General features: G+C 39.3%; 1 protein-coding gene and 1 long non-coding RNA gene across 2 annotated transcripts in view; both read right to left on the bottom strand.

Annotated features, from left to right (window-relative positions):
• Window positions 1-277: 277 nt before the first annotated feature.
• On the bottom strand, window positions 278-4,556 carry LOC140168546 (uncharacterized). The gene is made up of 2 exons (XR_011861225.1): window positions 3,673-4,556; window positions 278-3,449 (listed from the first exon to the last, which is right to left on the bottom strand). It is a non-coding gene; the product is annotated as an uncharacterized lncRNA (long non-coding RNA).
• Window positions 4,557-13,616: 9,060 nt separating this feature from the next.
• LOC140168544 (replication factor C subunit 5-like) overlaps window positions 13,617-18,535 on the bottom strand; it is a 34,263-nt gene continuing 29,344 nt past the window's right edge. The window contains exons 9-10 of the mRNA XM_072191947.1: window positions 14,726-14,780; window positions 13,617-13,799 (exon numbers count right to left, since the gene is read on the bottom strand). Coding sequence (XP_072048048.1) covers window positions 13,700-13,799; window positions 14,726-14,780 — 155 coding nt within the window. The 3' untranslated portion in view covers window positions 13,617-13,699. The remainder of the gene's footprint in view (window positions 13,800-14,725; window positions 14,781-18,535) is intronic.

An 18,535-nucleotide genomic window follows, 5' to 3' on the forward strand; every position in this document is an offset into this window, starting at 1 on the left:
GAAAAAAGTCACAAAATTTATCAGGGTGTGTAGTACCACCTTAAGACTATTTGTGATTGCAATTGTAGGAACCCATGCAAAAGTCCATGGTTTGGACCATTTTCCCTTAGCTTACAAAACTATCAAAATTTGACTTTTATCTTCTATTACTTGCTAAAAGATTAGGATATAGCTATGGGTTTCATTTTGCAAAACAGGATAATATCTTTTAATCCACATAAAGGTTTTTTTTTTCTGTAATCAGGAGTAAAAACAATCAAAAGTACAACATTGAATATATTTTCTTTTTAATTTATTCTTTTATAGTACACAATATACAAGATGCAGTTTAACATTTCACAATATATACAAAAATATATTTCAATGACAACTTCTGTTTTTGATTTGAAGTACAATAATGGCAATCGTTTTTTGAAGTACAATAATGGCAATAGTTTTCTTTTCTCTTTGGTCCACTCTTTCCCACATTCAACAAAGTGCATTATCACCTGAAGATAATTGAATATTTAACCAACAGATAGGGGGCCCAAATGTGGCAAGGGGTCTACATAGCACTACACAAGGTTTTGAAGGGATGAGACAAAATTGACCTCTCACCCTGTAACTGTAAGAGTCAAATTTGAGGACTTTTGAAATCTTTAAGGGGTGGGGTATGAATGTTTGGACAGTATTTATTGTGGGACATTAGAGCACATCAGACATATCGAATTTCATTCTGAATACGAAGAATGTCCTTCTGATATCAAATAATTTTGATTTTTTGAAATTTGCAATATAATACACATTTTATGGCAAATTATTTAAGATATTTAACAGTACTTGAATTTAACTTTATAAATCTGATGATTTATACTTAAAGTGTATGTAGGTCGGATGAAAAGCCGACGATCAATAGAAAATTTTGACCTTTCGTATTTAAGATATGGATTTTTTTCCAAAACACCAAAAAATTAGGTCTTTTGGGGGAAAAAAATCCATATCTTCAATATGAAAGGTCAAAATTTTCAATTGATCATCGGCTTTTCCTCCCTGCTACATTCAGAATGCAATTCGATATGTCTGATGTGCTCTCATGTCCCACAAAAAATACTGTCGAAACGCTCATTCCAGATCCCTTAATAAAAGTATGCATAAATGATTTGCATATTATGCATAAAAGAAACATTCTGTGGCTCTGTATGTAGACCTCAATGATTTTTAGAGCCCCTTTGACAGGCTGGGCCCCTAACAATAAGTAGTTTGTGTAAAGGGACTGTGAGACCGGGCTATTCCAGCTGAAATCCACACACCCCCTATGGAAGACATGACAGTTCAGTTTGTATCCAACACAGGGAGTGTAGATTTCAAATAGAGTCAACCATTCAGGTAATCCCATTTGAAATTCACACTCCCTGTGTATTAGATTAAGGTCATGTCTTCCATAGGGGGTGTAGGCATTTTGACTGGAATAGCCCATTTCATGAAACTAAACCCTCAATTTTGGTCTAGTTTTAGGTCATGTACAAATTTTTTGTGTAAAATTTTGAAATTAAATTCGCCAACAAAATATGTCTCTTTTCTGTTTGATCGAGTCTTGTCTCTAAATTAATGCAGGGTAGGCATGGAGTATTCAAATCTATCAATTTTGTCTCCTTCCATATTCTCTCAATATCTCACACAATCCCTTAGAGAAAGTCTACACCCCCCCACCCCTGTTTGTATAGACCACTTGACATCACTGTTTATCAACAAAGGCGAGGGACTCCTGTCTATCGATATGCTCGAACGAGCCGCTACACACTGTTCAATGGCTTTCCTGTACTATATGAAATGTGGCGGGCGATTTAAAATGCACGTGCCCTTAGCAGACTACGATGTGTACGCACACTGCAGGGCAAAGAACAATTGAAATTGCCATAATGCGCGCGCATACTGCCGGGCAATGGCGTCAGATGCCAAGTGGTCTATATACGTTCAAACGAGGACCTCGACTTTAGGAGGATCTAACCGAGGACTTGCACACCCATTTTTAATCGACACACCGTGGACCTCACACAAACACACCAGACAACTTACTATCCAACTGAGACCCGTCCTATACCTCCTATGGGGGACCTATCTTATATGCTATCTTATATGCATATTTGCATCATTTACGTCATCTTGGTCATAGTTTCAAACCGAGGACGTCCTCGTTTGGAGGCGTGTCCTCGTTTTATGGCGTGTATCCATATCAAGGTCCTCGTTTGGAGGCATTTACAAACGCACACACACACTTTAATTTCAGGGATGAAAGTCCACTTCTGACAAAAACCCTGAAAAAGGCAATAGATATTGTTGCCCATTTACATCCCTGTCAGGGTAGTCCACACATGCAAGAATTGAATTTGTTATTGGTAGCCCGTGAGTGCAATGGCGCAAGGGGTTTGTTATGCAGATGACGGAAGTTTGATAGCTAAAGAAAGGGTGTTAATAAGTCACTGATGGATTTTGCCATGACTGAAGCAGTCATACTAAAATATACCGTGTTATTGGTATACTACTGTGTGAATTGGGTGTGGTATTCCAGATCAGACAGGCTAGTTAATTATGTCACACTGTGATGATGGTCAGCAATCAACATCTACTGGGCAGCCTATGAAGCCACAGGCTAGCAAGACCGCTGTTATGACTGCCAAGGACATCTCAGCAATAATAAACGACGCCGTGGCTAGCGTACAGGGATACATTGATAAGGAACTAGATGAACAGGAGCAAAGTGGAAATGCCATTGAGTGCTGCAGAGCAGACACAGCGGTGAAAGAAAGCTGCTCATGTTCAGTTCAAAAGGAATTGTATTTTTACAATTTGAATTCAACTCGGAATTATTAGATCACCTTCTGCAAGTGTAGGGGTATATCTCTAAAGGAAAGGAGGCGGCAGCCTTGGAGACCGTGCAGAAGGAGGTGGCCGAAGTAAAAACCCATTTGTCTGATGATGATAGCCAGAGTGAAGAGCCAGCTCCCAAGACGAGTGCACCCTGCCGGCTACCAAAACCAACACACATTCGCTCATTCAGCCTGACAAATCACCGATACTTGATCCGTCATCTGCGAATAGACAAACGACTCGGAAAAAAGATCCTTCCACACAGTTGCCGCCCCGCCACAGAAGGCAGTGGCGAAATCTGCTCCTCTACTTGATGCTAAGAAGAACTAGATGGACCGCGGTTCTCGAATGTTGCGGTTTTCGACGCACAGCGTCGACCGTGATGCCTCCACCTAGGGAGCGATGTGGCACTCACAAGTTTATACAAAGCTTCAAGCCTAAAAGAGGAGACTGAATTTGACCTTAGATGACACCTGGATGACCCCAAAACAACCTTCCAATGACTCCTGGGTGACCCCGGACGACCTCCTAAAAATGTGGCTCTAAATGTTGACTGTACTCACCAAGTTTCATGCCCATATGATAGTTTTTACTAATTTGAACTCAGATGACCCCTGGTGACCCCAAAATGACCTTCCAAAAATTTGGCTCTAAATGTTGACTGTACCCACCAAGTTTCATGCCCATCCAAGTTTTTACTAATTTGACCTCAGATGACCCCTGGATGACCTCCGATGACCCCAAAATGACCTTCCAAAAATTTGGCTCTAAATGTTGACTGTACCCACCAAGTTTCATGCCCATCCAAGTTTTTACTAATTTGACCTCAGATGACCCCTGGATGACCTCCGATGACCCTGAAATGACCTTCCAAAAATTTGGCTCTAAATGTTGACTTTACCCACCAAATTTCATGCCCATACAACAGTTTTTACTAATTTGACCTCAGATGACCCTGGTGACCCCAAAATGACCTTCCAAAAAATTTGGCTCTAAATGTTGACTGTCCCCACCAAGTTTCATGCCCATCCAAGTTTTTACTAATTTGACCTCAGATGACCCCTGGATGACCTCCGATGACCGTGAAATGACCTTCCAAAAATTTGGCTCTAAATGTTGACTTTACCCACCAAATTTCATGCCCATACAACAGTTTTTACTAATTTGACCTCAGATGACCCTGGATGACCCCAAAATGATCTTCCAAAAATTAGGCTCTAAATATTAACTGTACCCACCAAGTTTCATGGCCATGCGACAGTCTTTACTAATTTGACCTCAGATGACCCCTGGGTGACCCCAGATGACCCCAAAATGACCTTCAAAAATTTTTGCTGTAAATGTTGACTGTACCTAAGTTTCATGGCCATACGACAGTTTTTGCTAATTTGACCTCAAATGACCCCTGCATGACCTCAGATGACCTTGACCCACTAACCAATACAAACTTGTTCTGCCTGGGGTCAAGATGCACCCACCCACCAAGTTTGAGGAACGTGTGACTCCTAGTCTCCGAGAAAAGAGGTAAATAAGGAAAATGGGCCCCCGACCTCAAACCTCAGTATATGACCTTGAACCTCACCCAAAAATAAGTAGCCAGAGTTTCTGACCATGACCCACCTATCCTGAAAATCTGAAGTCAATCCGCCCATCCATGCCCAAGATATAGCATCCGGGCGGAAGCACGGATGGACGGAAGCACGGACATTGCAAAACAGTATGCCTCAAGCGGTGGAGGCATAAAAGACTAGAGCTGATGGTTCTGTCAAATCGGGTTCTTCTCGTCCTCCTACAATGAGTACAGCTGGTGGCTCTGGTAAAACAGGTCCTCGCCCTCCTACTAAGAAGAATAAATCATCTACTCCTGGATATCATGAATGGATGTATGAAGATGTACACTGTAACAGCAGGGAGATGTCATCAGAGTAAATACATAAGTAAACACACAGGTGATGGGATACACCTACACTAAGGTGGACCCAAAGCCGTCGTATCAGATGACGTCATCATGGAGGCTTGAAGATGTACGAGGCAAAGCATACCGCCTTATTGTCTTGTTAGATCAGATGATATTGTCATCATATATGCTTACATGAAGACTAAAGCAGAAAGGAGCAGGGCTTGAAATAAGCAGGAGCAAGGGGCAAATTTACCCCTGCTAAAAGGTCAAATGCCCTTGGTTCTGAAACAGAACTGTGTGTATTTGTATAGACCATGGGCAATATTTACACAAAAAACACCCAAAATTGCTCCTGGATCTGAAATCCTTATTCAAGCCCTGGAAAGGAGGTTCACATGCACTATGCTGTCATATCAAATGACATCATGCATTGGATGTGTGAACGTGTAGGTGGATGAAGAAAGTCAGATGATACTGTCATCATATATGCGTAGATACACACATCAACTTTTGAGTGAGCAGAAAGGGGGTTCAGGTGAACACATCAACATCAGATGATAAGAACATGTGGAGGTGTACACGATGTCAGGAGTCACATCAGATGTCATCATGGGTATGCATAGATGCAGCATACAATCTACTGCTGATACATGTGCAATGGGCTATTCAGTTGAATCCACACTACCCCTGTAAAAGATTTTGTTTTTCAAATGTAATTGGTCAGGGTTAAACATTTTGAAACCCATACTCCCCCTGTATTATGACAATTGCTGGTAGATATGTGAAGCAAATACACAGTGGTGGTGGGACTCGTTTAAAACCCAGTGAAACAAACAGCCTTATAAGATGGCTGTCACCATGGATACACATGGATCAGGATGCAATTGCTGGTATAGTAGATGTAAGAAGTAAATACATCGGACACTCATTGATGCAGGACAAACATGTTTTTCAATTTGGAGGGTCAACAAAGATGCAGATGACAATGAGGTTGGCTTACTTCTGAACACTACTGTAACAATAGTCGATCAACATGGCACAATACAACACAAGGTTCAATATCATGACATGAGATGCACAAAACATGTGACGTCATAATGATGTGATATTTGTATGTGATAAGAATAGCACCAATATCGACATGGCTTATAGGTGGCACCTTGGTACATGGCTGTCACATCAGATAATATTGTCATCATTTCTGAGCATTAGTTGTGACAGGGGCATTGGTCATAATGATGTGATATTTGTATGTGATAAGGATAGTGCCAATATCGACATGGCTTATAGGTGGCACCTTGGTACATGGCTGTCACATCAGATAATATTGTCATCATTTCTGAGAGCTGCGACGTCATAATGATGTGATATTTGTATGTGATAAGGATAGCGCTAATATCGATATGGCTTATAGGTGGCACCTTGGTACATGGCTGACACATCAGATAATATTGTCATCATTTCAGAGAGCTGCAACGTCATAATGATGTGATATTTGTATGTGATAAGGATAGCGCCAATATCGACATGGCTTATAGGTGGCACCTTGGTACATGGCTGTCACATCAGATAATATTGTCATCATTTCAGAGAGCTGCAACGTCATAATGATGTGATATTTGTATGTGATAAGGATAGCGCCAATATCGGGTACCTGGCTGTCACATCAGATAATATTGTCATCATTTCAGAGAGCTGCAACGTCATAATGATGTGATATTTGTATGTGATAAGGATAGCACCAATATCGACATGGCTTAAAGGTGGCACCTCGGTACCTGGCTGTCACATCAGATAATATTGTCATCATTTCAGAGAGCTGCGACGTCATAATGATGTGATATTTGTATGTGATAAGGATAGCGCCAATATCAACATGGCTTATAGGTGGCACCTTGGTACATGGCTGTCACATCAGATAATATTGTCATCATTTCTGAGCATTAGTTGTGACAGGGGCATTGGTCATAATGATGTGATAATATTGCCATCATTTCTAGGCAATGGGTCACACTACGACCAGAATGAACAAAAGTGTCAACATTTGCACAGATGCAAGAGGACATGAGGTCATATAACCAGATAATTATGTTACTATTTCAATTGTTAGAGTAACAATAGTCAATCAGCATGGCACAATACAACACAATGTTCAATATCACGACATTGAGATACACACAAGGTGTGACGTCATAATGATGTGATATTTGTATGTGATAAGGATAGCGCCAAAAGTATTAGATCGCAGCATCACAATAAGGAAAAAAAAAAAGGTTTGTTTGTCCATAGAGGCTTATGAAACAGTTGGGTCAGATTTTTTTTTTTTTTTTACAGATATTGCACTTGAAACTGACAATTTGAAGACTGGTAAATAAGTAATAGGTAAAACACACAGCACTTTACTGGTTTAACTCTTGAGATGGTTCTGCATGTTATACTGTTCATTTTCTTTACATTTTCTTTCTTTAAATTTATACTAACCACTGTTTTACTAGCACATTCAACGCAAATTAAAAATTAAAAAAAAGACACGTCGGGACCAGAGTACACAGTCGGTCGGACGTGGACAAACAAACAATTTTTTTTTGGCCTAACATTGTCATCATTTCTGAGAGCTAGGGGTAACAAGGTACAAAATACCATTGTGGTGATATCTGCAAGGGCAATATCACAATTGCTTATCAGTAACATAAGATGATAATATAATTAATTCTGAGATCAACAAGACACAACACTACACAAAGGCTGCAAATGCTGACATTACACAATCAAGTGTTGTTTTTGTATTAAATTTAGAGTGTCACAGCTCTTAGCCGACATCCTTGTGCTTAGCTGTCACATCATACATGGATGTATTAAGTTACATACAGTAAATGCAGGGAGCTGTGCTGCCTGGCTGTTACATCAGATGATACTGTCATCAATCATCATCATGTATGTGTAGATGAATGAGGTTTAGGTGAACACATCCGACATGCTGTCACATCAGATGGCGGCATGAGGCAATGAGCTCACTGAAAACTGCTACTTTCCGTCATGCCTGATCCATTGGATGATTATGTCATCATGTATGTGGAAATGAACGCTAAAGCAGAAAGGAGATTTAGGTGAACACAAGACTTGCTGTCACATCACATCACAATGCATGGGATGTGTGAAGGTGTGGAAAGTGGAGGCAATGAGCTCACTGAACTGTGCTACTTTCCATCATGCCTGATCCATTGGATGATAATGTCATCATGTATATGAAGATGAAGACAAAATCAGAAGTGAGATTTAGGTGAACACAGCGACATGCTGTCACATCACATCACAATGCATGGGATGTGTGAAGGTGTGGAGGCAATGAGCTCACTTAACTGTGCTACTTTCCATCATGTCTGATCCATCCGATGATAATGTCATCATTTATGTGTAGATGAAGACTAAAAAGCAGAAGGGAGGTTCAAGTGAACACAAGACTTGCTACCATCATGGAAGAAAGAGATAAGGAACCACAACGAACGCATTCACTTTGTCCACTCCCTTTACCGACATTTAATTGACATTGTTATTCATGAGGATTTACTTTGATCAATACCCCGCGCTAAATAGGTGATTGGTATTGTACTCCATGTATTTGCATGTCTTCTGGAGCGTGTCTGAAGGATGATTTGAACTAATGACCTTCCGTGCAAGCACTCTATAGGATTTTCTCTGGTGACGTGATCAGCGGTCATTGATGGCCTACATCTTTTTCTTCCATTTCGCCCAATTTTCCCGAACTTTGATGACTTTTTTCTCAGAGTTGGCAGTCTTTGGCACTGAAACGAGTTAGCTAGTTACGATTATACACATATAAACTATTAAATTAAACAGGTTTCATGTACGGACTCAACCGAACATTGTGCATTATTTAAGAACATTTTGCATCTATTTTTCATCGAAAAAGTCACCAAAATCTTACCTTATTTGCTAAAGATGAAACTCAGCAAAAAAACGGCCGATTTTGATGACCGTTTCGATGTGTTCAAGGACATTTTCTACACAACACGATCAAGAAAACAGTTTGACTGTAGATCCCAAAACAAAGCTACTATACATGTTCAGAGCATCAGTTAAATTCCATAATCTTACTTCTGGGTAGCGTTTGTTTGTTCTTGGATGGGTTTGTTATAGTTTTTTTCCAGTAATGATTTCGCCAAGCATCGATCGCGGTAAATGGATCATACATGAAAGTAAGTACCATTGATAGCTTTTCTTTTCATGCGTCCAATAGATAAGCGGATTAAAACTTGGCCGATCAAGTCGTTGTGGTTCCTTCTCATCTCTTTCTTCCATGCTACCATGAAGGTGTATAAACAGTTATCAATTGAGAGAGCTGACACAGTATCGGGCTGCTATTATTTCTGGGGGCTCGAGTTGCATGCAAGGTTTCATATACTGACCCTCGATACCCATAAGGCGTGTTGTAATAACAATTTGGACTGTCAACATCTGCACAGCTTGTAGGTGGCACCTTGGTACCTGGCTGTCACATCAGATAATATTGTCATCATTGTAAGGTAATCGATACAAATTAGTTTGATCTTTCGATCGACCATCGATGCTTGGTCGATCCTTATTATTTATGAAATCAATTAATTTACTATTTTTAATCGTAATAAAATAGTAATTTATGCTTGTAGTGATATTGACCCAATATAAATTTAGCGTTAATTCTGATTAATTAGTTGATAATTCATTAAAATAAGCAGCATCGACGGTCGATCCAAAGATTGAACATATTTGTTTCTGGTGCCCAAAAGGTTAAAATTCAGCGATATTTTAATATATTGTTATTAATGGGCTGAGATGTCATGGAAATAATAAGGCACCATCAATGTTTGTTGTTCTTGTGCAACATCAGTGTTAGTTTATTTGTTTTTTATTTTGTTTTGTAGCAAAATGTACGAGCAAAAAATGCCTTGGACTGGATGATCCTTATGAATCACTGCATAATACGTGAGCCGTACCAGGTAAGTTTTAAAACTTAAAAGTGCTTTTTAGTCGCATTTAGTGAATATCATGGCATTGGGTCATAATGATGTGATATTTGTATGTGATAAGGATACTGCTAATTCGCCAGCAAAGTGGTTACATAACTCCTTGGTAACTGGAAAATGCACCTTTTGGAATTGGTAGTACATGCTATAGACTGTGTTGCGATCACTTTGATCGTAGTGACGCAGAGAACAGAATTATGTCAAAACTTATTCCCAGATGCAGGGGATTTCTTCATACAGTGCGTAGAAAAGGAGTTAAACATGTTTATCGACACTGACAGTGATTTTTGTGTTTCCACAGGAACAGTACTGCAGATGCACAGTGAACAATGTTACTGAGACTTTCAGCTTGAAATACGATTAGTAAGATCTGATCACACTTGCCAAACACAAAAACATATGGAAATGGAATCCAAGTGTATAACACCAATGGCCGTCTCTTTTGGCCGTGTAAACTTAATACAAGTAAACATTTGCCAGTGTGACGAGGAATGTGTGACAGTTCTACGGCATAGACTGTGGGCCTGCTACAACCAAAGAGCCTCAGACAGCGTTTCATGTACAATTGCTTAATTTGATCATGTATATGCCAAACTCTTCGTTAGGCAAACATCCTGACCGTAAAACCGTGTGAAACCATGTATAGGAGATTGGGTGGAGAGCCTATGGGGGAGTTTAGGCATTATCATTACCAAACAAAGACATTGAATTGTTTTTACACAGATGTGGATGACGGGTCTCACCGTCCTGCATGCCCAAAGCAAGATGGTGATTTATTCATCAGTATGGATACAAACTTTGGCCTGGTAAAGGAAGAAAAGTTCCATAAGTCATGGTGACAATGGATCCGAAATGTTTGTAGATCGTCGTGATCACACAAAAGCAGGAGAATGTCAGCAAGACTGTGGAAGCACTTCATTTCAGGCAGGATCTGCTGTTAAATCCAACACAGTAGCTGGCAAATTTGATGCAAGTTGAGTTTTTGGAAGTGCATGTCGTCATGAAATCCCATCCTCGTCACTAATGTAGAATGTCTTAAATATGCACTTACATTTATTGGCGAGCTTTTCAAATGGAGGATCAATATTCTTAGTCATGTTGGTCTTGGGCAGTATACAATATGCGGTTCATGTTAATATATCACAATAAACTTTTACTGTGAGACCACTTTTGGATTTTATGATGAGACTGTAGTTCTCATACTGCTTTTAGACATGAATCATAAGCACCACTGTAGCATACACTTTCTGTACATTCGGCTATTTCAGAGATACCAACATTTGAAAATAACTCGTTCAACAGCCATAGAGCACTCAAGAAAATGTTTGTCACTCATGGTACACACAGAAGACTAGAAAGACTAGAGTTTGAACACCTCAGAACACGAAAGAGCTAATAGTAGGGATGCCCACTCTCAATACAGTTTCCACTAGAACGATTTTTCATTTACTGTGTGCGTGCACTCACACACGTATTGTCTATGGAGAAACTGATCGATACAAGAAATCCCAGGCATGTTAAATGGCGTACATACTTGTTTTGATCCAAATGTAGGCCTATATCAGGGGGTTTCAAGAAATTCCTGATTCCACCAGAAAACATTCACCAAACTTTTTCCTGTTTGGTCAGTAAATAGAGAGGACCTTCCTGCATGAAGAGATCAACTTTTTTAATGAAAAATTTAATGAGATGAGAACTACAACAGGTTGAAGTGACACCATTCCGTGCATCAGGTGTTCAAACGCAATTATCTCCGAATTTGGAGTGAATCAGACAAGCAAACTTACATACTCATAAAATTTAACTATTTATGAAGACAAAATGTGTAGGATGTTAAGAAATTTAAGAATGTTTAAGCCTACCATGCCCATCTCAAATCATGCACTTCCCGTGCACTTCTCACTACCATGTCCATTTCATAGGGAGTATAAAAACCGGGGACCATCATGGCTTCCATGCACACAGTGTATTGCTCAATGTAGTAAAGATAACCTTTGAGTTGAGCAAATTTCTCAAAATTGGTAGTGATTAATGTTACCAAACTTATGCCATGATGAAATATAATAATTTTTGAAGATAAAATGTGCTGACCTTAAAAGATTGAACAATGTTTAAGACTACCGCTTTTCATTTGAAATAATGCACTTATTGTTCATCTCCTCTATGGAGATATTTTCCATGGCGGCCATCTATGATCATGCTTGAGGTTTCAACAAACAAACCATGGGTTTTGAGGTCTTATAGTTTTTGTTGTATGTCAACAAAATCGATTAAATTTTCAGGATGATCTTATTTTCATGTTGTTATAAGCAAATATAATGTTCCAGATAAGATAGTTAATAAATACATTAAGAAAAAGTACCTTAAAGTTGCACTTTCTGTTAGTATTCCTTTTGGACTTTAACTTTTTAACATGTTCTAGCAGCCCTATATAAAACCGTGACACTCGAAAGGCCATATCTCTGGAATGAAACGTCCGATTAAGATTATTTAAACGCCAAAATGTTTCTTTCATCAATTCCCATCCAATAAGTTAGGTCTGAATCAATTTAAAAGTACTTCAATTTTTAGTGGACATGCCTACTAATAGTGAGGCAGCAGCTTTTATGAAACTTCTTAACAAAACAGAACAGATCAGTAAATTGCAAGGAAGAGATGTGAAAATTGCAATTCAAGAAATGTTGACTCCACCGAGCCAATTTTTTTTGAGAGGGCAAAGCGACCAAGTCGAAATCGAGTGGGTCCAGCGGACTTTAGGCCCCTTGCGGGGGTTGAGGGGGCAGTGCCCACCAAAGCTCCTGTATTCTAGCTTGTTTATGCCAGGGTGTAATTGGGGATTTGAATGCCCTTTAGAGCAAGGATGAGAGTGGCCTCCGATCAAAAACACCGAAATTTACCTCTCAAAAGTGATCACGATTTGGCCATTCCCACTTCCACAGGTTTTTAACTAGGCATGAATTATCCTGTGTACTTGCGTTGCACGAATACTTAAACTAATGAGTAACATAAACACGGGTCCCATTCAACCCTGTCTGACTGCATGCTGATTGACCAGTGCTTCTCGAATAAAAGGAAACAATATTGAGATTGAGTGTCAATGGCGTCATCCACAGTGAGATAATCGACCGAGTGTAGCGACGATGATGCATTAAGGAATAAAATTGTGTAGCATGAAAGTTGGAATGTTTGTGGACCACAGAGATAAATGAAGAGGTATGGGGCTGCCAAAATGTCTGCGAGTCTGAGCTTGGTTAATTTTACAGAGCAATTTCTAATTTTTTTTTTACCAATTCATGTTTTCATCTGACGTTTCACGAGCCTTTACGCACACCTATCGTATTTCAACCACATGCTTGCTGGGGACTACCCTGGATTCGAAATATGAGAGGCTTTGCCACACTACCGTTTCACAATGATAACTGCAACCAGATTTGATTTGGTCGCCTAACCAGGTACACCTATTATCTCTTACATACTGTATGCGTAGTGCTGTCATCGACATGTAATTATGATGAAAAAGTTGATGTCAACATAAAATTTGGATTACAACATTTATCAACATTATTTATGATACATGGTAGTTATGAAATAGTGGTAAAACTATTCAAAGTGTGATTTTTGTTTAAATATGTGACCGTTGTTCATCGTACTGATCGCCATTTTCACTAAGCTCATTCACTTCCTGCCAGAATATGCATCTACTGTGATATATAGGATTGTTTATTCAACTTCATTGACAGTCTCGACCCAGTCATGGACATACTTTTAAGTCGACATGTTATGAAAACAATTTCAATGACAGCACTGATAAATTATGCTTCTGGAACTTCAGTGTGGAATTGGAGGAATCCTCTATTTGTAAGAACATTCGCAGCATGGACTGGACGCCTCCTCAAAACTACGATCTTACATCCATTTGTGTGCACCATCAGTCAGCTGCTGCTACGACCATGTCCCTGGCAATTTGGAATCCCGAAACTAATGAGGAAAGCTGGATCTTCTCGCTTGTTCCCGCAGCCAGTCTGTGTCTGCAAAACATAAATAGCATGGTATGTTATCATTTAACTAAATTCACTGAACTTCATTTTAACCAAATGTTCGCGCGTGGATCATTATGTATCCTTGGCGCCAGGCGCCACAACTCATAGCTAGGCCACTGTCTCGGGCATAATTGTTGCAAAGTTTTATTAAGTGCATTTTCTGACATTTTTTATTGTTTTTTGCTTCTTTATTTTGAGAAAGGAGACCCTAGACCAGGCTATAGACTACTTGACATGTGACATCATTGCTGGCATTATGCGCGCGAATTATGGCAATTTCCATTGTTCTTTGCCCTGCAATGTGCATACGCATCGTAGTTTGCTCAGGGCACATGCATTTTAAATTGCCCACCACATTTCATATAGTACAAGAAAGCCATTGAACAGTGTAGCGGTTCGTTTGAGTATATCGATAGACGAGTCCCTCTCGCCTTTGTTGATAAACAATGATGTCAAGTGGTCTATACACGAAAGTCTTGCGGGATATGTTCAATTGCTACAGACATAGCGCTAAATCAGCAGCATCTTCTACAGCAGCTTAACTGTTTCCGCTGCAGAAAAGTCACAAGAGAAAACTTGGGTCTCATAAGACTATAGTCTGTATATCTACCTCAAGTCACCGGCACTAGCTTCAGCGTGTCCTGCATTAGCTTAGCGTGTTTTTTTGCGTGTACATATGCGTCATGTTGGTCGCGTGCGTAAAAGTATGTACATGCACCTAGTAACGCTAAGCTAACACAGAACACGCTAAACTTCAAAGCTAGTGCTGGTGACTTGAGGTAGATATATAGACTACAGGCCGGCAGCTTTTAAAATCACATTTTGCACCCCATCAAAAAAAAAATGCTGTAGCACAAAATTGCAATAAAAAATGCTTAGTGTTGTACTGATGTTGGTATTCATTGTTTACTTACTCAATTTCAGACATCTTGTCCAGCAGGTGTATCCTAACATTAAGTGGAAATTCAACTGCAGGAAAAAAAACAAATCAAATCCAATTAGTCTTTTTGTATTTCATGCCCGAAAAGACAAGCTTTTTATTTTATTTATTTTGTTGTGAAATAAAACAATACAATAATATTACACGCACAGAATACAGACAATTCACCAGCGAAGTGTTGCATGTAATCTGATTATCACTATGTCAACTAGATCACGCTTTTGAGTTCTGCACCATGATCGAAATGATCGCAACACAAAGTCTATGGCATGTACTACCAATTCCCAAAGGTGTGTGATCCAGTTTTAATACAAGACGATATGGAACCACTTCGCTGGCGAATACCAATGTACCCTCCAGACTTGTTGAGTGTTGAGAAAGACCATTGAATTACTTCTTCATGTATTGGAGAAAAGTGCAATATTTTAAATAAGAAATTAAATCCAATACATTTACGGAATAAACCGCAAACATGATCATGAAAAGCTCCGCTACGAGATGAGGTCACATCGGAGAAGATATCTTGCACTTTCCACAATACATTAATCTTCAATTTCAATTTTCTGTACTGGTTTGCTATCTAGTGCAACATGGGTTGATAGTGACAAAAAGTACCTTAATGAACAGAGCACATCCACATCTTGCAATATGTTTATTTCTTGACTGTCAACCCATGATTAGCCAGTTAAGTCTCAACATGAAAACGAAGGGAGCCTGTACAATGTAACAGAGCACATCCTATCTAGTGCAACATGGGTTGATAGTGACAAAATGTACCTTAATGAACAGATCACATCCACATCTTGCAATATGTTTATTTCTTGACTGTCAACCCATGATTAGCCAGTTAAGTCTCAACATGAAATGCATTTCTCCCATTTCAATTTTCTGTACTGATTTGCAATCTAGTGCAACATGGGTCAATAGTGACAAAATGTACCTTAATGAACAGCACACATCCACATCTTGCAAAATGTTTATTTCTTGACTGTCAACCCACAATTAGCCAGTTAAGTCTCAACATGAAAAAAGCGAAGGGAGCCTGTACAATGTAACAGAGCACATCTATTCTTGACTGTCAACCCACAATTAGCCAGTTAAGTCTCAACATGAAAACGAAGGGAGCCTGTACAATGTAACAGAGCACATCCTATCTAGTGCAACATGGGTTGATAGTGACAAAATGTACCTTAATGAACAGCACACATCCACATCTTGCAAAATGTTTATTTCTTGACTGTCAACCCATGATTAGCCAGTTAAGTCTCAACATGAAATGCATTTCTCCCATTTCAATTTTCTGTACTGATTTGCAATCTAGTGCAACATGGGTCAATAGTGACAAAATGTACCTTAATGAACAGCACACATCCACATCTTGCAATATGTTTATTTCTTGACTGTCAACCCACGATTAGCCAGTTAAGTCTCAACATGAAAACGAAGGGAGCCTGTACAATGTAACAGAGCACATCCTATCTAGTGCAACATGGGTTGATAGTGACAAAATGTACCTCACTGAACAGATCACATCCACATCTTGCAAAATGTTTATTTCTTGACTGTCAACCCACAATTAGCCAGTTAAGTCTCAACATGAAAACGAAGGGAGCCTGTACAATGTAACAGAGCACATCCTATCTAGTGCAACATGGGTTGATAGTGACAAAATGTACCTCACTGAACAGATCACATCCACATCTTGCAAAATGTTTATTTCTTGACTGTCAACCCACAATTAGCCAGTTAAGTCTCAACATGAAAACGAAGGGAGCCTGTACAATGTAACAGAGCACATCCTATCTAGTGCAACATGGGTTGATAGTGACAAAATGTACCTTAATGAACAGATCACATCCACATCTTGCAAAATGTTTATTTCTTGACTGTCAACCCATGATTAGCCAGTTAAGTCTCAACATGAAATGCATTTCTCCCATTTCAATTTTCTGTACTGATTTGCAATCTAGTGCAACATGGGTCAATAGTGACAAAATGTACCTTAATGAACAGCACACATCCACATCTTGCAAAATGTTTATTTCTTGACTGTCAACCCACAATTAGCCAGTTAAGTCTCAACATGAAAACGAAGGGAGCCTGTACAATGTAACAGAGCACATCTATTCTTGACTGTCAACCCACAATTAGCCAGTTAAGTCTCAACATGAAAACGAAGGGAGCCTGTACAATGTAACAGAGCACATCCTATCTAGTGCAACATGGGTTGATAGTGACAAAATGTACCTTAATGAACAGCACACATCCACATCTTGCAAAATGTTTATTTCTTGACTGTCAACCCATGATTAGCCAGTTAAGTCTCAACATGAAATGCATTTCTCCCATTTCAATTTTCTGTACTGATTTGCAATCTAGTGCAACATGGGTCAATAGTGACAAAATGTACCTTAATGAACAGCACACATCCACATCTTGCAATATGTTTATTTCTTGACTGTCAACCCACGATTAGCCAGTTAAGTCTCAACATGAAAACGAAGGGAGCCTGTACAATGTAACAGAGCACATCCTATCTAGTGCAACATGGGTTGATAGTGACGAAATGTACCTCACTGAACAGATCACATCCACATCTTGCAATATGTTTATTTCTTGACTGTCAACCCACAATTAGCCAGTTAAGTCTCAACATGAAAACGAAGGGAGCCTGTACAATGTAACAGAGCACATCCTATCTAGTGCAACATGGGTTGATAGTGACAAAATGTACCTTAATGAACAGATCACATCCACATCTTGCAATATGTTTATTTCTTGACTGTCAACCCACAATTAGCCAGTTAAGTCTCAACATGAAAACGAAGGGAGCCTGTACAATGTAACAGAGCACATCCTATCTAGTGCAACATGGGTTGATAGTGACAAAATGTACCTCACTGAACAGATCACATCCACATCTTGCAAAATGTTTATTTCTTGACTGTCAACCCACGATTAGCCAGTTAAGTCTCAACATGAAATGCATTTCTCCCATTTCAATTTTCTGTACTGATTTGCAATCTAGTGCAACATGGGTCAATAGTGACAAAATGTACCTTAATGAACAGCACACATCCACATCTTGCAATATGTTTATTTCTTGACTGTCAACCCATGTTTAGCCAGTTAAGTCTCAACATGAAATGCATTTCTCCCATTTCAATTTTCTGTACTGATTTGCTATCTAGTGCAACATGGGTTGATAGTGACAAAATGTACCTTAATGAACAGCACACATCCACATCTTGCAATATGTTTATTTCTTGACTGTCAACCCATGTTTACCCATTATTTAAGAAATAAAGGGTGCAGCATTATCCATTACCGAAAATAATGTGTCGAGGCAGTAAAACGTAAATAATGGGGAGGCGCAGCGAACCCATTATTTAAACGCTTTTACTGCCGAGGACACATTATTTATGCGTAAAGGATAATGCTGCACCCTTTATTTCTATTCTATTACCACAAAGTAGTGCGATTTAAAGAGAAAATATCATTTTTTTTGCCCAAATATTTCAAGTTGTTTACCTCAAGGTGGAGCGCCTACGCGTAGCCAAAGCGTATGCACATTCCAATAACACAACCTAACATTCCAGTCTCCCCTATAAGCAGGTATGCACATACAATAACACACCCCTGCCATTCCATTCTCCCCTACATAAGCAGGTGTAGACCTACTGCGCGCTTTGCTGTGCGCTGTGATGATAGAACATAAAGTTTGTTGCCCTTGCCACTTTATCGCTAATTATGGTCTGTCACGTGATCGCTGCTTTCAACAAAT

Source organism: Amphiura filiformis, chromosome 13, assembly GCF_039555335.1.
Source record: "Amphiura filiformis chromosome 13, Afil_fr2py, whole genome shotgun sequence".
Lineage (NCBI taxonomy): Eukaryota > Metazoa > Echinodermata > Ophiuroidea > Amphilepidida > Amphiuridae > Amphiura > Amphiura filiformis.